This window comes from Lepidothrix coronata, unplaced genomic scaffold, assembly GCF_001604755.1.
Source record: "Lepidothrix coronata isolate B3197 unplaced genomic scaffold, Lepidothrix_coronata-1.0 Scaffold23, whole genome shotgun sequence".
Taxonomy (NCBI): Eukaryota; Metazoa; Chordata; class Aves; order Passeriformes; family Pipridae; genus Lepidothrix; species Lepidothrix coronata.
Genome location: NW_016690203.1, coordinates 697846 through 719801, shown reverse-complemented (window position 1 = coordinate 719801; position 21956 = coordinate 697846). Strand labels below are relative to the sequence as shown.

Genomic DNA, 21956 nt, shown 5'->3' with positions numbered 1-21956 from the left:
TATGTCTTCCCCACTGCTAAACATACACTGGTTCTATCTTAAAAAAAGTATTATAGAAAAGCTACCAAACAGTCTCCTGGGCACCAAACAATCTCTTCAAGCAAATATCACAACTATTCTGTCTATTAAACCAATAAGCTCTGATCAAGTACCTCTCTAGAGAAAATCAAGTCAAAAGTACTATGGAACTTCTTAAAATACACATTTTATTGGGGATTGAAAAAGCCCGAGAACATCCACAGGACATTTTGGTTCCAAGGGACTGCCTCTCACTACTTTTAACTTTGTTTTGAGCAATGAACTCTGATAATTTAAAATAATAGTGATGATGATATTCTGACATCACAAGACGCATGAAGAACCCTGTCAAAGTAATATATTGCACTTTGCCATGTAATTATGTTATGCTGGAGCAGAGTGTTGGAAAACTTAGTATAATCATTAGCAAAGCACTGAATGTTTTGATTGTCAGACAGGTTGTATATGATGCAAATATATGACTCAGAAATGATTTCACATAAACATTTTGGTAACAGTAATCTGACTCATAACCTCCAACATAGAAAATAACAAGCTGCACAAAACATCTGTGCGCTCTGAGCAACCCCAGCTTGTAGCAACCTTCACAAGCCTCACAGCACAGAGAAACCAGAGGGTCCTCCTGCCCCTGAGGATCTGAAGCTGAGAGGTGTTAACATTTATGTTCCCAAAAAGAGTCAAAGAAGGAATAAAGGAGGCTGTCACTCCCACCAAGGATCCCCGACAAAGAGGTATGATACTTTACAGCACCTGATAGTCTGCCTGGTGGGCATTGCTTGGTTTAGGTCCACAATTTACAGGACTGAGATGGGAGGAATCATTTGTTGCTATTCCACCCCAAAGCTTTGCCATGTCAAGTACGACACAATGCACAATTCTTCTTCTATTTATTTTCTCATTCGTTAGGAGACGGACAGCTTCTTTCATGACCCCTTTCTGAAGACAAATGTGCCGTCTTGAGTGACAAGAAGGATTTACCATTTGTTATTTCAGAGGAGGTTTGCCATGTTTATTCTGGAAAGTGCCATGAATTAATGAACTATCTCTTCAAGCCTCAGTGCATCAGAGCTGCCAGCTCTCTGGCTGCCAGAAGCAACAGACTGTTTTGGGACCCCATAAAATTGTTTTTACTGAGACACTAGAGATAGCAAAAGTATCAGGCAGACCCAATCCCAATAGCTCATGAAACATAAAGGAGTCATTATACCAACTTCAGCCATTACACTGCATTTTTATTGGGGGCTTCTCAACAAAACTATCAGTTAACTCAAAAGAACATCTACTATTAGCTTTCCTGCAGCACGGACATTACCAAAAGTCAACCAAACCTTTACTAGGCTGTCCCATAGTTTCAAGTGAAATGTGCTAGCCTGTGACCACTTTCATTTTTCCTATTCAGGTCCTCATGGATGCCAGCTCACAGGCATGTACAAGAGGCACACTTCAACACACATATTAAAACCAGAGCCTGTGCACATGCTCATACTACCATCCACTGCACCCGGGTGTCTCTTGTGCCATTCAGTCGGAGACCCAAAAAGAAGAGCTGCAAAAGCCATAACTTAGAGGATGCAGTGGACATCATACAGAAATGGATGTCTGGTGGTTATTCGTGTTCAGACAGTACCCACAGAGACAGAGGCATTACTGATGTTCAGTTGCTCACAAGCATTTCTGAAGAGCCAAATCCCTAATGGAGCATGGTCGCAGAAGGTGAGAACCTCTAGTCTCCGGCTGATTCACACTGCAACCTGAAAACAGACAGGTTTCAACCAATAAGACCCTCCTGTTTCACCAGCTCCACAAACCACTGGAGGACCTGCCAGGTCAGTAACAAAGCACACAGTTTCATGGTTAGATTGCAGGACTGGAAGCAAGAATTTCAGATCCAGTCATGCCCTCCGAGCCTCAGCTTAGTTATTTGGAAAATAAGTATAATAGTGTTTTACGTTCGTCAGAGCACGCTGGGAGACTTCAACACTTATGAAGTGTTCTGAGGTTTTGAATAAGCGACAGGGTAGTATCTTTATGTAGTCTAGCAAGTAACGAGCATTACACATCCTCCAGAATGGAACATTTTTGGACAGGACATCTGCTACAATCATTAAAGTGTAAAAACTATCAGATGCAAGAGACAAGACACAGACATTGCAAAGCAAAAATCTATTGTAGTGTGTTAAACAAATGTATTTTCTCTCCAGCTATCTTCCATAATATAATAAGTTGGAACTTTCTTAAAATATGAGACCTTTTTTTTTAAGTCTTCCTTCTTTTCAATCCCTTCCCCCTCTGCCTTTTTTCCTTTGTGGGTTACAAAAAAAAAAAAAAAAAAAAAATGAAAAAGAAAGAGCAAGCCAAGAGATTCACAATCACCAAAGCCTGCAGAACGTACAGTGAATTTTGGCAGGACATGCATGTTTATCCTTTTCATATGCTGTTTAAATTATTCTTATAAACAAGTCATTATCTTGCATAGCCACTGCTTGGTCCCTTTCATGTCAAAGATGTTTGATGTTACAATAATTAAGCAAAAGGGTCTGCATGCTTGAAATACTGTCTCAGGATGACAGTTTGTGGGCAAGAGAGACTGCTGTTTCTCTAAAATGAAGGGGGTTTTTGCCAAGATTCATCATTAAGATGAGCACCTGGAGTCTGTACTTGTGGATCAAATATTTGTGCAGATATCAAAATATGGACTTCAAACCAGGCTTAAATTTTACAACTATGCTCCTACTATTTTTGCTCAAAATCGTGCACACAAGTCAAGGCTCACAGAGAAGCCTCTCACTGCTTGCAGGCAAATGTTTTGAGGAACCAGGCCAGGCATTGTGATGAAGATTCAGGTACATTAAAAACTTAAAAGGCCTCTTCCTGCACCAAGAAGTATGTTTATCACAGCTGATCTGGACCACATCACCAGTGTGGGCATAAGATGCAAAGAAATGGTGGTAAGTGATAGAGCAAATGCTTTCTCCTTTTTTCTTGCAGAGCATCTGGTGATTCGACCTCTGCTCATCTGGATTTGGTCGGAGAGAGCTTGCGCCTCTGTGACACAAGGAATTAAAGCTCTGACCACTTCTCTACTCCCTGATACAGAACCCTAATCCAGACACTTTTAACACAGTTTGAAAAATATGGAAGTTAGGCTGCAATAAGTGTTCATGTCTGAACAACTTTGTATTATTATAGGGCTTCCAAAGACAGAGGCGAACAAATATTTTGCATCTTGTACGTGCTTGTTACAGGTTCAACATTATTTGGAGAATTTTATTCCTTGTAAAAGGACTGGAATTGACTACTAACAGCTTTACTCTTCAATCTTTCTCTCTCAAATGGTTTGGAAAGACCAGGAGATTCAAGGATGCAAGAAGACATATCTGTTTCACACCAAAGCTGCTGACTCTTTCCTCCCTCCAATACCTCTTGGCTTATGGGTCCAACTATCACAACCTGCCCACGCGCTCTAAACAGTTCTCATTTTTTTTAAGTGCTCTTTGTTGCCTAGTGTGGAGCTAAACACTTGTGCTTCAATAGACATTATGTCACCCCTTAGCCCTTGTACAAACAGAGTGTCTAATACCTTGACCACATACACCACATGAACACAACGCAGTAAGCGACAAGATAAGAACACTGCATACAGTAGTACCTCACCATGAACATCTGTGTGAATGCTTTCAACATGGCATATTTTACAGCCTGCACTTGATAAAGGAAATTGTGGCTCTCTATTTGACAAGATTTTGGGTTGATCAAATATATATATATATATTCTTTAAAAGAGGGCTTCAAATAGCCGATTCATACATTTCTCATACTGCACACAACCATTAAAATACACAGAATAACACATCTTTGGAATACTGCTTGAAAAAGACTCATTTACTATCAGGAAATTCGACTCTTCAGAACAAGTGTTAACACAGTCTTGATTAATTTGTAAAGCTATTCAAGCCATGAAGTACATCTGCACATTGAGTATATTTCAAATACTGTGCTTCTGTTTTCATTTTCAAAAAGTTTTTATTTATACACTAATATTTGACCTATGAATGTTCCAAGTTTATATGGAGCCAGCTGTTCTAAATTCTGGTTATACTGAGCATTCGTGCAAAACATCAGGTGATATCATTGGATATTTTTAAGGGGAAAGTTCACAGGAAAGCAGTTATGTATTCTTGTGATTAACACCACATTGGATCAAAACAGTCATGTCTAGGTCTCTGAAAATACAGCTACTATTTTAGTTAGCAGAACACTTTGGCTCTGTCTACATTATCCTTTTTTTGCCAAAAGTTCCCACTGTTGCTAGCACTGATTCAATTCTGTCATTGTACTATGATGAACACTGCAACATAAAATAAAAAGAGCTGAAGGCAGCACTGTCAAAATCTTTGTGCCCTTAACAACAAAACAAAAAAATCTCATTACATCACCAAAAAAATCCCCAACCAACCCAAAAAACAAACAAACAAGAAAATCCACTCCAAAACTCTACCCAACACTATGAGACTGTTTCTTAAGTAACTGAAAGTTCAGGAAATGCCAGCCCCAATCCATAGCAGGTTTTAGGAATCAAAGTGCATTACGAGGTATTAAACACCCCTGCAATCCCACAGGGACTTAGTTTCTTTAATTAAGTTTTTTTTCTCCTCAAACAGCCCTGCAGCAGCTGCAGCCCCATGCCCTTCCCAAAGCCACTGCCTTGGGAGCCTTCTCCAGGTGCAAAGCACGGGGCCACAGGTGCCTCTTGGAGGTGCTGCTGCCAGCCACCCCTACTGCATGTCCTGCAGCCCCACAGAAGGCAACACTCCTCATCCTCTGACAACCATGGCTGGAAAAAAGGAGAAAAGAAACAACCTGCTGAAGGGTTTTCAGGCACATCTCACTCTCAGCATATCATGGCTACAGAATTCCTGTCCCAAGTGCCCTAACGACACTTAGAATCACAGGTGGGTTGGGCTGAAAGGGACCTTCAAAAATCATCCAGTTGAAACTCTGCCATGAGCTGTAGACCAGGTTACTCCAAGCCCCATCCAACCTGACTTTGAACACCTCCAAGAAATGGGGCATCCGCAGCTCGTCTGGGCAACACGTTCCAGTATCCCACCACTCCTGTTGTAAAAAATTTCTTCCTTATATCCAATCTAAACCTACCCTCTTTCAGTTTGAAACTGTTGCCTCATCAAACAGTTGTGACCCAACACCAGCCTCCAAGAATCAGGTGCACAAAAGACAACTTTCCAGTCCTCCATCTCCCAGGCTCTGAGGTCTGATGCTTGCTAAAAGAAATGGGAATCTCTCAACCATGAGCCATTTTTTCATTGGGGCGATACTGTTTTCTCTCTGTTTCACACTGCTATATGAATGGTCAAACATAAATGCTAAATGATTAGTAGGCGGACAGTATTTCACTGCATAACTGAGCATCTGCCGGGATACAGCAGAAACACACAATGGGACTGTTTACATCCCAAGTAACTCATACCTTCCTTTAACCCACCACAAGTTAGCAATGAGGCAAGATGACCTAAAAAGAATCATGCCTCTGGGGCATGGAAAGTCTAAACACCACCTTCCTTCCTCCTAAATCACAAACACCACTTAAAAGTTTATATTTAAAACTATGAGAGAGAGTGTCATCGCTGCAATGCACCAGGCTAGACCCAGCAAGGATCCGCAGCTCCTTGGCAGAGGTACAAACCTGCAGCAAGCAGTCCCAGCAGGAGCTCAGCACAAGACATCCATGACAGCTGCCCAAGGGATTTTCTGCTAAAGCTGTGTTGAGCTGGAAGAAAATTGCCAAAAGAAAACCTTTTTAAAAGAAGTGACTTAATTTCAATTTTGTTTGAGGAAAAGAACTAGGAAGTTCTGCTCATATTTAAAAAAAAAAAAACAACACACCTGGGTTTCGAATTCAAAATGCAACTTTTCAGTTATTTACAGATAAAAAAATTGGCTTGAATTAATCAAGACTATCAAGACTAGTTTGGCAATACTAGTTTTTTACAACTACAATAAATTTTTGTTGTTGTTGCTGTAAGAAAGACTTGAACATTTCACACAAATTTAAGACTGTAAATTTTCAAGCTCTGAAAAGCTTTCACAAGACAGAGAATACTCCTACTAATGCCACACAGTCTGGTTCCAGTAGCTTAGTCCAGATGACAGTCATTGGATACATTGCTGGATACATTGCTTACACAAACATGACCCTCCACTCATTTCTACAGTATAGGTTTTGAAGAGCAGCTTCTCCAGGAGCCACAAATCTTCCAGGGCTGCTGGCCAAAGGCAGAAGGATGACTATAGTCCCCCAAATTCCAAGTCCAGAGGAGCTGAGGACTTCCAAAAGACCATTTGCCCTTTTTTTAAATCGTGTCATCAGGCAGCTCACAAGCAACAACTACTTCAAGGAGATGACATAAACAAAGACCTCAAGCTGCATCAGCTGAACAGCAAAAGTAAGGCTGCTCTTTGACACTTGGGAATCTGTCTTGGCATTTAAGCCTACTCTACAAGGTTTTGCAGAAGTCAGTAAAACTCATTCCCATCATCAGCTTCATGATTTCTAATACTGGCCTGCTCCGGACACATGCGGAGGATGCTGCTCACATGCCGAGCAAGCGAGGCTGTACACAGCCAGCTGGCAGCACAGCCAGATCTACAGCATCACACACTCTGGTTATTCCCTGTGAGTAGATGTCTTGACCTTTACAACACGTGGCCAAGAGTATAAACAGATGGGATGACAGTATGAATGGTACGGTCCCATCAATCTAATCACGCAACATCCCGGATACATCTTGGTCACCTAATTTCATATCCTCCAACAACAAGCATCGTATCCAGAAAAAGACAGGTGGCCAATCAAATCCTTCAGGTGAAAAAATTCACCTGCTTTAGAAAGGTATGTCAGGATCCTGAAGCACTTCTTCCCTCCTGTGAAAAGCCATGCAGAACAAAGGCATATTGCTTGCGCCTAAGGCGCTACGGATTTGTGCAAGATCATTCCTAGAGGAAAATCTGGTAGGTGACAGCTGCCAAAAAGATGAAAAGCCTGTTTGGAAGACGTCATATCCATGAGGTGCTCCTTTATAGGCAAAGGGAGAGAGAGTATTTGTACAGCAGCAAGTCCTACATTTACCTCCAAGCAGCTCCCTTGCACTGAAAGGGAGCACCTATGCCCCAGCAGACACTTGAAGTCTTGCAGAGAAGATAGTGATTGCCTGAAGTTTGGAAATTCAAAAATAAAAGAGGCTTTTCACTATGGTCCCAACTCAAATCTTGTGGAAAAGCTTCAGGGCTCACTACAGGGCTGTCTGGCAAACAGGTGAGCTTCCCCTCAACCTTTTGCATGAAGTCCTCCCAAGAGACCTGTGGGTCTTATGATAAAAAGGAATACTCTCTCTCCAAAAATACAGAGATACAGTGAATCCACGCTATTAGTCTCCTGCAAAAAGGTACTCGGTTGAATAACCAAGCACCACACCCCAAAAGCACACTTTTTACGATCCTTATCTCTGGAGGGTTTGATGGGTTCAGACTTTTCCTGCACAGCTATCCAGCTGCCAACAGCCCCAGATTTCAGTCATGGCAGAAACCCACAAAGACTGCCATTGAATTCCTCATTTTTGATTGTGGGAAGCACATGGCTTTTTTTCCCCCCCTCAGAGTGGATGGCAGGAGAGGAAGGCATGGGTGAGGACCAGAACAGGTTCTTCCCCGTTTTGACGCACAATTGTTCAACAGCAGCTTTAATTACACAAGAATAATTCTGGATACAGTTAAAGTAGCAAAGTCTTAGAGAGTCTTATTTTCTGCTGCTACCCATGGCATGCACTACTCTGAAGACATCAGCCAGCAAAATAGAGGATGAAGGGCAAATCCCCTTCATATCAGCACTGATGTGCCTAAGAAGACCAGAGAGACTTTAGATCTGCCACAGCCCCTGACCCTAGTCTGCAGTTGGGTTTAAGCGGTGACTCCTCACCTCCCTGGAAAGAGGAAAAAAGGTGGTGGTTGTGAGGAATTTGATACGTCTCTCACTAAAATGGTAGTAAAATATAGGGATGCTTGACAATCCATCTGCCAATCCAGCATCACCGCCTCAAGAGGGATCTCCATACTGACCCTGGGTTGTTTCACCAAGAGGAGATAACTCTGGATAATGGACCTTCCTCATGGCACCAGACAAACAGGAAACACTAACAGTACTGTGTCAAGACATGCCACACATTTATACCAAGGCTGTTCCTACAAGGAGAGCTGAAGAGTTTCACAAAAACACCTGCTGGCCCACAATGCACTCCCCTGCCTCCTGCCCTCAGCCCCACAACCCTGTCATAAAGCCATTGCCATGACACAGAAGCTTGGTACCCTGTTTGGTCAATGAATATCAACTAAAGAGATCTAACATGCAGATGTTTCCATCTGTTCTAGACTTCCTATGTGATAAATTAAAAGGAACAGGCACTTTTTAGGTGCCTCATCCTAGTGAAAATACACAAAACAGACACTTCTAGGATCATCTTCCCAAAATAGGGACCAGGTTACCAAGGACAGACTGTATTTTCTCTCCAAGGACATCACCACCTTTGAGACCGAGACAAGCCTGCACAGCCTGAATAATTCAAGACCTCACTAAAGTCCCTCAGCTTTGCAAGACCTTGACAAACAGGACTCATACCTTGAGCATATAACTAAATATAGCCTTCCCCAGGCAGAAAACACATCTGCTGCATCCCCAGACTGAAGGATGTATGTTGGTCAGGAAGGGCTGGAGCACTGCGCATTTAAGATCAGCTGTGACTACAAGCTAGTGATTCCTTTTGGGCTACAGGGCTGGAAAAATTAAAGAACATCAACACCTGCAAACTTTCATGACTAAGTAGGACTTTTCCACACAGCTGACCTAGATGATGGCTTTCCAGTGCAATGAGATGGATCAAACTTTTGTCTGATTCTGTGCTGCAGAAGCAGTATCAGTACCTGAAGGCCAGATCACCCACACTTAACACCTACACAGCCTCATACACCTGCACCTGATACACCCAGGTAATAGCACACACTCCTCATCCTGAGAGAACAGTAATAGAAACAGAAGTTCTTCAGAAGTCAGTTTGAAATGAACAGAAGTAACTATAGGAATGGCCACGTGCAGAAAACCTCAACTAAAATAATTCTGGAAGGTCTGCTTATAAGCAGACCCCAGCTGTGGGTTTTCAGGGTTGCTTGACCTATACTTCATTGGAATAGTCAGTGTACTCAAGATCAGGAAGTCTTCCCTGTCTGCTGTGATCCCACCATCTTTTGCTGCATTTCTGACTTCATCTAATAAGCTACTTTGACAGATCGCAGGCTGGCTTTCTCCCATCACAACTTCGGTTTCTATACCGGAATATAACCTTAGGCTTCCTCTAGTTTTCTGACCTGAATTATTGTTTAATAGAAGAATAAATGTCAATACACAAGTGAAAGACCCCAAAAAATCCCTGACATGTCAGAGAAGCTACAGAAAACAGACAAACAGCTGTTCAGTCTCAGCCCATCAATTTGCCAACACTCTGGTAACAAACAATCACACTAAATGACATTATGGTTTATGACTTGGAATTTGGAAGTTTGATGAGAAATTTCTGCAGTTGATTCATGCTTCCTGAGACTCATAACTAGCATTTCAATTACACTATTTTACTACATTACACAAAAAATTTTCCTTGTTGTTACATAAGTGTCTAGATCCAAACTATCAGAACTGATTTGAATCATATGGGGGGGTGTATTTTCAAAAGAAACACATACTTTTAGGTCTACCATCTAATACTACTCTCCTGGCACTTTATAGACAGCTAAATACCTTCTGAAACACCACATGCTCACACTTCTCCCTGAAATCAGCTCTTCTGGGAACCGCCTAGCCCCTTGCAAGCACCTTGTTTCACATCCCTCAAATAAAACATGCTGTGGGGGTTGCTTACAGACAGCTACAGCCAGCACCACACTTCTTAAATTCACAGCTCCAAGTATAGGTACTAAAAGTCCCCAAGGCAAAGAACAGAGCAGCAGCAACAGCTCTGTGTATTTAAAGGACAGAGAGGTTTGGTGAGGTTGGGAGAGGAGAAGAATAGAGGCAGGTGTCCTTTGGACTCGAAACCTGTACAATATTCTTAGGTTCTGAGCTAAGCACAGACCACGCTGGCTTCATTGATGGATGATTTCAGGATGTCTCTTTCAAAAGCACCAGAGCTCTGAGATGTCAGCACCACCTAAACATACCCAAACCAACTTTAAACAAGGCAACTGAGACCCTGACAGGTACACACCCGCATTATGTGGTGCCAACAGGGCTTTGCACTCCTGTAAGGGCTGAGCACCCTAAGACAGTTCAGCTGTGCCCACACGAGTTGCAATCACCTCGGTTTCAATGTAGACAAATCCTTCAACAACTATTCGTAGCACTTCTGACCTACTTTCCATCAGGTAAAAAAAATCAACCAGCTCGTTCTAGATACATACAGCACTCACAAAGTTTTTGAACACACGTACCCATGCTGGGAGCTCAAAGAAATTTCCTGCTACAGTACCATATCCCTACTCAAAATGAGTAAACACACAACAAATTGTATTTTTTTTTAAAACAGGACAAGCTGTTCACAGGTGGTGTCATTCTGGCACACAGCTCTGGCAGCACTGGTGAAAAGGCGGTTTTCAGCTGACCAGCTAAGACATTTGAGCTTCACAGGAATTCCCTAAAAAAAAAAGAACTGCAATTTGCCAACTGAAATATTTTCATTCTCCACATTAGGCTGAATCTAATTACACTGTTTCCTTACAATTGCATAGTATTAAGGGCTCCTCTAAGTAAAAAGCTTAATGGCTTTCCTACTGAAATGCCCACCCTGGAGCCCTTCACATCAGTATCTCGCTGACAGGATGTTTTGAAGAGCAGGTTGAAGTCTAACAGAACTTATTTCAGGATTTCCACGATACAAATTTTATCATGTTCCTGGGCTCACTCACCAGAATAACCTACACCGAGTCACATATTCATCGCCACACTAGCTCTGAACCCCTTAAAAAGAAAACAAAAAAAGAGAAGATGAGGACATCGTGGAGTAGGGTACATGTACTTTGTTCAAGCCACAAAGGCATCTCTGCGCTGCTGGACTTTGCGCAGAGCGAGCCCAACCGGCGCTCTGGCATGACCCCAGCTCTACTGCCAGGAACCAGAGCAAGGTGAGTTTAATTCTGAACGGCGTACTCTGAGCACTACAATCAGTACAGGGTCAAAGAGACTATCAAAAAAAATAATTATTATTTTCTATTCCTTTCCCCCCTCCCCCTCCCTTCAAGGTTTTGTATGCTGGGGCTTTTTTTTTTTTTTTTTTCACTGTTTGCGAGAGGTTTTGCCCTTCCCCGAAGTGAGCTGCCCTCCCGGCCGAAACCCGTGCAGCACAAGGTGGGTTTGCCCGACCAGCAAACCCCGACCCCGCCGCGCCCCACCAGGGAACAGCCGCCCACCCTCTCTCGCCGGGACAGGGGTGTCGGCGGGACAGGCGGTCGGGTGGGTGGCTGGGTGGGCTCCACGCAGCCCGGCACTTACTCACTCACTCACCCAGGTTGACGAAGCTCATGACCATGTCGGCGTCGTTGAGGAAGGCGCTGTCCTGCGGGCTGGGCAGCGGCGGCGGGGCGGGGGGCGGCGGGCGGCCGCCCCGCTCGGTGCCCGTGCTGCCCTCCGCGCCCTCGGCCAAGGAGTGGTAGAGGTCCAGCATGAAGCGCGGTGCCGCCGTCAGCCGTCCCGGCGGCGGGGCCGGCGGCTCCCGCGGCAGCGGCCGCGGGCGGTGGGGCAGCCCCAGCACCGACAGGATCTCCCGCTGCATCTCCCGCTTCTCGTGCGACTTCAGCCGCCGGTAGAGGAAGCCCGAGGCGGCGGCGGGCGGCGGTGGCTCCCCGCCCTCCGCAGGCAGCGCGGGCTCGGCGGGGCGGCAGGCGCCGCTCAGCAGCGCCCAGCAGCAGCACAGCCAGGCCAGCCGCCGCGGCATGGCGCTCGGCCGGGCGCAGGCAGCCAAGGTCCCCGCTCCCCGCTCTCCCCGGGGGCTGCCCAGCGCCCTCCAGCCCTGCCCCCCCGCGGCAGCGGGGATCGCCCGGGCCGGCGGGGGGCGGCCAGGCCAAGGGGGCTCAGCGCTCGCCCCCGCCGCGCATGGCCGCCCGCGGAGCACCGCGGCGCGGACCCCCCTGCCGCCGCTGCCGCCGCTCAGGTGCGGCGGGGCCGCCCCCGGCCCGGTCCGGGCGCTCAGTTCGCCATGCCCCTGCCCGGGGGATCCGCGCCGGGCCGCGGGCGCTGCGTGTGGGGGGAGAAGGAGCAGGGTGAAGAGCTGCAAACTTTTCCCGCTGCCAGGGAGCAGAGCGAGCGAGCGGCTCCTGCGGCTGCAGCCCCGGTCCCCGCGGGCTGGCCGGAGCGCGGCTGCTGGCGGCGAAGGCAAATCACCAGCGCGCCCGCCTCTCGGCGGGGCGGGCGGCCGCTCCTCCGGGGCGGGGAGCGGGCGCAGGTAGCGCGGCCCCGCGGGGGCGGCCGGGCGGGGCGGGCGGCGGCGGAGCAGGTTCAGGAGCGCCGGCCCCGTCGGTTGTCATCGGTTTGCTGCGCTGGAGCGGCGCTCCGCCGAACAGCGGCACCAGCCGCCTCTGCCGTGCGACTCTGGCGGCTTGTTTCTTGTTAAAGGGAGGATTTCGGCCACCCCTCCTGGCCCCAGGGTGTTGGCTATATGTATATAGCGGGTGTTGGCTATTTATCCTGAAAATAGATGGAGTGCTACCTGTTCTAAATCTGAAGAAGCGTTACGGTTCTCTTTAACAGGTTACAGCATCCCACACAGCTTTTTCTGGAGTATCTTGCAGAACTGATCATGGAATATTGGTAAATAGCTAGGCACAGGTACCCCCGACAGCCCTGATCGATGGAGTACCTGTCTGCATACTGCGGGGCAGGTTATACTGCCATAAAAGAACATACCCGTTTCTACAGTAAGGTTGCAACTCTGATATCATTACTTCAATCAAAGGGGTGGGGATGGGGAACAAACCTGCCACCCAAAACTATAATAAGAGCAGTTTGGTTGAGCAAGAAGCAGCTCTTCCATATCCTGATCTTTGACTTCATGGATCTCGCTCAGGTTGGATGACTAAATCCAGACTAGTCTTGCTGAGATCAGTGCAATTGCTCTAGGTTTGAACTGGGATAATTTCAGAGGAGTTGGCCCTGAGAATAATATCTGGACCATTTGAAGTCACTGGCAAAATTTCCATTAAATTTATTAGAATCAGAATCTGGCAACAAGCTCATATTCAGCTTCCCAGAGACACAGCTGAGAATATTCAAGACAGAATATGTTATTTTCAAAAGTGGAGGTTACACTGAGTGTTCAGTTCTGTGAAAGCAAGGTTACAGATGTTTGTTTTAACTGCACCAGTCAAGGAACACTGTAATACTGGGTATTTTAAAGCTTGTTTTGGAAGGAAAAAAGGCATCTTAAAGGGGACGGAGCGGGAGGGAAGAGTATGGAAGTTACTTTTGCAACTGTTCTTTTTTCAGTTTGTGAAGACACTCAGAATTTGAAAATGCGGGTGTATGTGACAGCACAGACTCAACATGATCCTTTTGCTATAGTGGATCCCATTACTTTCATGAAAGAGGTCTGTGTCACCCAGCAGGGACTCAGGAAGGCAATGTCTAGGGAAACCTTCGCACTGGTGATTCATTTATCCACTTTGCTCAGCATAGAGCAATGAGGTTGGTTTTATTAAATGGGGAGATGAGGGCTCACTCCCAGAGAGAAGGTGAGCAACACACCTCTCCTTCGGCAAGATAGTGTGGGATCCTGCTGGGAAAACCCAGGATCCCAGGAGGAGAGCCTGTTGCACAAGCTGTCCCCTTGATGGGCCGAGAGGGATGAAGGACAGTTTGTAGCCTCTTAGGAGGGACATTTGGAGGCTGGGAGGAAGTGCAGGAGCCCTGACAGCGAGGGTTATTTCCCAGGCAGGTAATTACCCTGGTGAGAGATGAGAGCAGCCACTTCCCACAGCCATTCGCTTCCCAGTCTCTGAGCCTGTTAGGCTGTAGTTCACATTGCTGTCTCCAGAAGAGCTTTGTAGCCTCCACTTTCTGTTTGGACAACAAGAGAGGGAAGTGCCCCATTGTACGGTTATTGCTGAGGACTGAAGCTTTCCATCTGAAGTGTCCCCTGCTCCTCTTGAAGTCAGGAAGAGATGATGCACATCTAGCAATAGACAGTGTTAAATTCCAGGGCAGCACTTGGGTGTTCCTGCTTCTCTGATGCTCAAGTGTGTATCACCCTTACATTTTTAATCTGAAAGAAAAATATTTGAAATATTGCCATTTGCATAGGGATTACTGCAATAAACAGCAGCTGTGATAACAGTTGGCAGCATTCGGGCACCTAATTTTGATGCTGTCTGCATACAGGGACACACAGCAAACCTTCCAGTACTTCCCTGTTAAGTTACCTTATTCTTGAGGTAAGTTCCCTTGTGTAACTAGGAAGCTAATACCCTCCTTATGAAGTCATTGCACCTTTTGTTAAGTTTAATTTAAGTCTTTCAAATTTATTTTTTTTTAGCGGTGCTTTCCAGAGTTGTACCTTATTTATGCTTGGAAATACCTCTTGCCTGTAGATGCGAATGCTTCACTGTGGGATTCAGCTAGCGCTATCAGACCTAGGAAAGTTATAGCATCAACTCAGCAGCTCACTGAGGGTGAAAAGAACTAAAGTCTTCTTACAGAGATCACCTGCAGTGACATCTTTCGGATATTTCTGCCATCTGAAAGGACAAGTTTCTCCAAAGGATTTTAAGACTTTGGATAAGAGCTGCATGCCTAATTCTCTGGAGGAGAGCAAAAAAAGGATGTGTATTTGACAACTGCTGCAGGCTGAGACACGTTTTAAGAGTTAGTTACACACATATTATAGCGCTACTGGTAGGATTTTTTGCTTTCCAAGAAGCCTCCGTAGCGTATCTGCCATCCAAAACTCAGTGGTAACATGTAATTTCCCTCGAACTTTCTTTCACTGTCATATCTTCAAAAATGCTGCTAATACAGGCTTCTCGCTCAGGTCATCAGTTTTCCCTGCTCATGACGGACACCTGGTGGCAAAGTGGAGAAACTGGGGTCTGTTCCTAGAAGTTTCCCTCATTGGCAAGTTAGCAATAAGACATTTTTTTCTTTCTCTCTCTCTCTCAAAACAAACAAACAATTTAGAAAAAAAAAACCCAAACGAAAACAAACAAAAACCTCACCCCAAAACCAAACATAAACAAACAAACCCCTATATAATGCAAACAGGTCTCCTACCTCACCCAGAACAATCCTTATTTCATTTTCTGCCCCTAAGCCAACCTTTAGTCTGTATTCAAAACACCACACCTGCTAAGTGCTTTGTGAAGAATGTCTTGTACACGTGACCCTGAACAGAACCTGTACCCCACAGTACACCCATTCCAAGTGTGGTGTAGTGCTTGCAAGGATTAACTGCAGCAGTTAAGTTTTTCAGCAGTGACAGTGTTTAGGTTGTATGCAATTAAAGGCTGGACTGCCTAATTCCAGTCAAGAAGGATTCGCTGGGTGTAAGGGTCCAATAAAGCTAACATGATCCCAGATATGGGGGTAAAAACCGGAATCTTTATTGAACACGCGAAGCGCTTATTTAAGAGTCTTGGGGGCTTAACATGCTAATAAGGAGGCAGGGTTATGCCAAACAGGGGATTCCACAATCTATTAGCATTTCCAGTAGGAGAGGTGATATAAGGGAAAAAAGGGATTTACATTTCTCCAGTATTTACACGTTGGGGAAAAAGGATTTGATATTTCCAGTGAGCAAGATTACACTGGGGAAGGGTGGTCAGCTTTTCCCGAAATAAGGATTACACAGGGAGGGGAGAAAACAAAGGGATATCTGCAGGGACCGATAGCATCATGCAAAGTCTCTCCACATCCTGCTGGGGAAGATCGGGACAATCCACACGAAATGAATGTCAATGGATCTTGTCTGGTCCTTTAGATGGTGGGTTTTCCCCCAGCCCCTGTGGCCCAAGGTTTCCTGTTTAATCCTAGCAATTCCTTTTCTGTTGGTATCCCAATTTCAGACTGCAGCAGCTGGGTTTTCAGTTGTTTGCATTTATCAAATCATTCCTTGCTCTTATTTAAGCAAGTTAGGTTTCTTGGTTGTTCTGTGCAAAAGTTGTGAGGAGCAATTCCAGGCATATGAAGCACTGAAATGGTAGATAGGTAATTAACTTTAGTTAGAAGCCTTCCGAATGAAAAGAACCAAACAACAAAATAATAATAATAAAAAAACAAAAAAAAAAAAAACAAAACAAAAAAAAAACCAGAATTTCTGTCACTATGCCTTAAAATACACCATCTCATCTGTGCTCATGAGGAGGTCTACGCAAAATCTTCATCATTCCTCTTAGGTGTACAGCTTCCCAGGTACCAGGATTACGTGACTCTAGAGAACGATACACCTTAAGTTTCATTTTTTTTCTGGACTAATAATATACTGCTGAACAGAGCACAGAACTTACTGTTCTAGTGACCCCTTCTCCATCTCCTGAAAACAGAAAAGTCACAACTTTGCATTCACACCTACCCTTGAGGTGAAACATTGGCTGCCAAAGTGCCTGCAACAAACCCAGACTCCTATGCTTACGGGGTCAGCAAGGACACTGCAGTAAGGTCAGCTTCGGTCCTCACACTCATTTTGCCAAACAAAGCAGGTACTTTTTTAAAGCAATGTGGAAGAGATGTAAGTAATGACATTTGCTTTCTAAAAAAACCCAAACCCTATGTTGTACAATAATGACATAGCTGGAAGGAACTATTTGCAGTGCTGCGCTTGGAGAGGTTGAAAATGCAAACATGCCTCCTAATTTTAGTGTACGGGTTTCCAAGGTCTGCTTGTGCAATGAGAAAGAGTGGTTGAGTATAATCTTAGTTTAAAGATTGAAGCAGGCTAAAAACAGCATTTGCTATGAAAGCTCAAATTTTTCCTTTTGCTTGCTGAACGAACTTTCTCCACTGCAAGTAGGGGCAGTTGAAAAATAGTAACATCATCTTATTTGCGCATAGCAAACCACTACTTTCTTTACTCAGAAATCTGATCTAAAAATATGCAATGATGATTTCCCAGATCAGAACACTTTAAAAAATGGTTATAAATATTAATTCAGTAACACAACTGGACTGCTATCCTTGCAAAAGCAAACAGTTAAAAGTGAAGTAAGTCTCAGTATGCAGTTCACAAACAATTCTAACTCTGTTCCAATCATGGCCACCATCTCCACCCTATCAAGGATGTACTTATGTGTGAACAATTATAGCTTAAAGTTTATTTGAAGTCAACAATATCCAATATTAAGGGAAACTGACCTGAAATGGCAGCAATTAAATAAATATTAATATATTGTATTGCTGATATAATTTCTCTGAGTATTTTCATGATATTTGCTTTTCATTTTATTTTTTGTTAGTAAATCTTTTTCTGTTTAAAATTAGGAAAGTAAACCATTGACTATAAAAGCGAAAGAGCAAAATCTGCTCTGGGCAGGCTGAAAATTAGATTTAGTAAACTAGAAAGGTGGTTACTTTTTATATGCAGAATTGAGATGTAAGTGGAAGTCAGTAAATGTAGGAATACATTAGCCAGCACAAGGTAAGAGTCTACCTTTCACCTGCATACAGTGAAGATATTATTTGAGTAAGAATAGGTGTCTGTTATTATTGCTGTCATAGGTAACAACAGTAGCCAAATTGTGACTTGTAATCCATATAAGATGTGTTGCAGGTTTACCTGTGTTGTCATCAGACCTTCTGCCACTCTGCAGATACGGCCTCATCTGTTATGTAACAATTACACCCATACAAAAGACACAGCGCCATGTCCAGCCTGTGTAGGTGGCTTCACTGTGGACATGGATCCATGCTGGAGTTTGTGTCCTCCAGTGGGGTGTCAGAGAAAGAACTGAATTTCTTCTGAACGATGAGAAGTGGAGAGGTACCTGACTGTGAGTATGTGAATGCTGCAAAAAGAGATGACAGAAGGAGGAGAAGTCCTCATTCCATCCTCTGCTGATGTTAGCTGGTGAGCCATCAGCCAGTGTCCCTCCACGTGCATTGTCTGGTGTGCTGAGTAGAAAAAATGAACACTGCTTGTGGTAGCTCATGATGTGAGGATTAACTGGAAGACTCTGGTTTTAGCAGGTAGCACTCTGCAGCACTCTGTATTAGCCACTTACACCGAATTAGTGCATAATGTCTATCCCAAGGTGGTAAGGAGGGGATTCAGGTGTATTTCCCGTGCCATGCTGCCTAGGTATTCATTGTTCAGCCTGCTGACTATCCAGCTCCCTGTCAACTGAAGAGGAGGATTGGGCAGCATACTTTGCTGAAACAATTCTCTTCCTCTTCAGCCTCATCCTGCTGTGAGTACATACACCCCTTTGTGGCTGGTGTGCTAAAGAGCACCACACAGAACCACTTCCCAGGGCTGAACACCCAAGCTCGCTCACCTGCAGAGGTGCAGGTTTCTATACAGACAAAAGAAACTGTACATTTAAAATACAAAGGTCTGGGCATCACCTTGTGCTTTGGAATATTAAAAAAAAAAAAAGAAAAAAAAAGAAAAAAATCAAGGGAGAAAAGAATAGAAAAGAAAAGAAAAAAGAAACAAGACCAATGATAACGATTAAGGAAAGAATAGCTGTTAAGATTGTTCAAAATATTGCAGAATGGGACTTTAAAATATCCTGGAGAGGAAAAAAAATGTTCTGAAATCTTATTTAGAGTAACTCTGATGAGGTCCGCTCTTACTAGCATGCAAAATATGTCTTTTGAACAACACTTTTCAATAAAATTGGGATAGACCCAAATAGCACAAGGCCGCAGTAGGGACTGCCAGATTATTAAAGTTTGAAAATATAAATGCTGTTCTCAGCAGCATTCCGTTATAGAGGCCACTATACTCAAACTGCCTTTCCCTTACCTATTTGCACACAGGGGCAAGTTTTCAAAGACAATGTGTCCTAAACACCCTCCAAAAACAAATGTTGGAGACAGTTCCCTGCTGCATTAGGCTCAGTTGCTGTTTTGTACCAGAAAGCCAAGCAACCTTGTACCCATCCCACCCCGAATCCAGCAGACATCTCCTTCCTGGGTAGGGCAGCTGCAGGAAGTGTGTCAGGCATCCCATTCTCAGCCATCTCTGAGGCTTCCCCACTGCCACCATTACCCCTTCTTACAGCAGGGCTCCCACCAAGGGGTTTTCTGCCTTATGGCCTCCTCAGGCTATGGGGAATAAACCACATTTCCTACAGTTCTTGGCCACTTAGGAGCACTCAGTAGACACCACTCACTTTCATTCACTTTTGCTTTAAAAAGTACCTCATACAGAGCCAACCCAAACAAAGTATTTTAGGAAAAAGCAGGGTCCCAGAAGACACTGCACAGGGCAGCAAGTCTACAAAGGCATTTTTAGACATCAAGAACTGTAGTGGCTTAAAAAACTTGTAAAACCCTGTTGTCTTATAGCCGAGCCTTTTCTTTCATGCACTTTTCTTTCAAACACTCCCTCATCCCCTAAAGAGAATATTTTTCAATACCTGTACTTACTGTGACAGCTAATAGCCTTACAGATTAGTTCCTTAAGGGAACTAATTCAGCTAGAATGAAAGAGGACATGAGCTGCCATTTAACATTTAGATTTATGATGTGCACATTGCAGTAATCATTTTGTTAACAAGTCAAGAAAAGAGCTGAGGTAAGCGGCAGCCGTGTATCTATTTTGGCTGAAGAGGTGCAGCAGCTACTGTGCATTAAACAAACTTCCATGCCAGCTCAAGATGAGGTAACTCAGAAAAGAGAGTCATCTTTTTTATTTCTACGAGAAATGTTTACAGGCCGATAGAAGAGATTTTATACATTTGCCTTCTGGAGTTAGGTAGAAACTACAGAGAAAGAAATATGGTTTCTTTAAAGTCTATTAGGAGGAAACCTTGTAAAAAAAACCCCCATATTTTCTATGCTCTTAGTGTTCTCTGAATTAATAAAATCTCCTCCTTGGTGAAGAAAAAGTGATAAGCAGCTAGTAATTGCATTGCTTATGGGAGGCTTCAAGTTTCCAGAGCAACAGCATGCCTGTAATGCAAGGCTTGTCTTTGTTGCACTGTTGGCCCAAAGAAGAGCTCAAATTTTCTGTCTCAGCCAGCTTGCACACAAGTTCTGAAGCCTCTATCCCTCCTGCAGTGTGTCAGCAGCCCAGACCTTGCTTAGCCCCCAGGGGATGCAGGCTGAGAAGCCATGGCTGCCACAGCTCAAGGTGGGAAAGCCAGCTGAGACATGGCCACTTGGTGTCATTGGGCTGTAACACAGCAGGACTGCTCCCTCGGGCCAGCACATCCACACAGGTCAGCAAGACTGTGAGTGCAGGCTTGCAGTCATGGCACTGAAAAGCAGATAAAACCTTTCCTTGCCAGTCCCAGCCCCTACAAGCTATTCAGAAGGGACTTGGGCAGCTGATCTGCTCAGGGTCTGTGTGGGTCTTCACTTCTATGTAAAAGGATGACTTGCATGGGGTGGAAAGAGTAACTCCTAATGGACTGTTACTGTTTTCATATTTAACAAGTAAAGTGCTATAATAAATAATGTAAAACAATAAATAAATAATGTTAACTAGAAGATAGGATTAGCTTAAACCAAGTGCCTCCAGTGTGTAGGAGTACCTTGCCTGCACTGAGAAGGCAGCTCAGCTCAGAGGAGTTTTGAAGAAAGGGGAAAGCTGCTATGGAACCTCTGGAGCCAAATCCCCTGTTTTGCACCATGCAGATGGTCATGTTCAGAACAAGGTCTGCACCTTACTCACCCTTTGCAGTCAGACTGACATGTGGCCAACTTCAAAAAGCTTATTCTACTCTGTGCCAGTGAAGTCTTCTAGCAAAAACTCAACATCCTCAGAAACAAGCAATTAAAAAGTCATTTCCAGGCATGTTCAGATATTTGGTGTAACTTGGAATGCTCCAGGTCAGACACCAGAAGCTGCACAGTTGCACTGGCATGATACTCTGCTCAGACTTTCTAGATGGAGCATTGTGGCCACCCTCTAGCTCACTGAGAAGGGGTGGGGAGGCAGCCCCTGAAGACTCACTCATGACTGCAGGACTCTCACTTTCCCTGCTTTGAAATGAAATGTTGTCAGGACTGCTCTCCGGGACTGAGACCCCAGATAGGGGAGGCTCATGTCCACAACACTGCTCCCTTTCTCCCCATGTCTGTTGCTGGTATGCACTAGCATCCACCCACCTCAGGAACCACTTGAGATGGCACTACCTGGCCCAGGCTGAAATAATGCTGAGACCACTGTGTTAAACCATGTGGATGATCCTGTTCCAGGACCTAGCAACATAAGTGGGCACTGCCTGATATATGGGAACAGATGTAGCGTGAGTGCTGCCAAACTCTGATGCAGGCTGGAAGCTTCCTGAGCATCCTTCCTAGCAGCCTAGGGAAGGGCACTGATCTTGTCCCTGAGCAAGCAGCTGTGATTTGTGCTGATGTGAATTAAAAACACAACTCATTTCAAAATTCTACCTGAGGTTTTGAGCAGTTTTTTCCAAACTGCTGAGCAGAGCTCCCAGTAGAAACAGAGCATTCAACTTGGGAAGGAAACACTTCCAAGCTAACTTCTTGCTCAGAGTAATTCTATTCTCTTACGATGTCTTTATTTCACTCGGCTTTGAAAAGATAGAGGAGTCAGATAATTAATAATAAAAGACAGTTAAAAAAAAAAATAACCAGTCATTCCAGAGTCTTACAGACCCAAGACAAAACTGATACACCAGCAAGA

General features: G+C 44.5%; 1 protein-coding gene across 1 annotated transcript in view; it reads right to left on the bottom strand.

Moving 5' to 3' along the window:
• Nucleotides 1–12086, bottom strand: part of BMP6 (bone morphogenetic protein 6) — an 88419-nt gene extending 76333 nt beyond the window's left edge. Inside the window, exon 1 of the mRNA XM_017808583.1 lies at nt 11657–12086. Coding sequence (XP_017664072.1) covers nt 11657–12086 — 430 coding nt within the window. The remainder of the gene's footprint in view (nt 1–11656) is intronic.
• Between the last annotated feature and the right edge of the window lie 9870 nt (nt 12087–21956).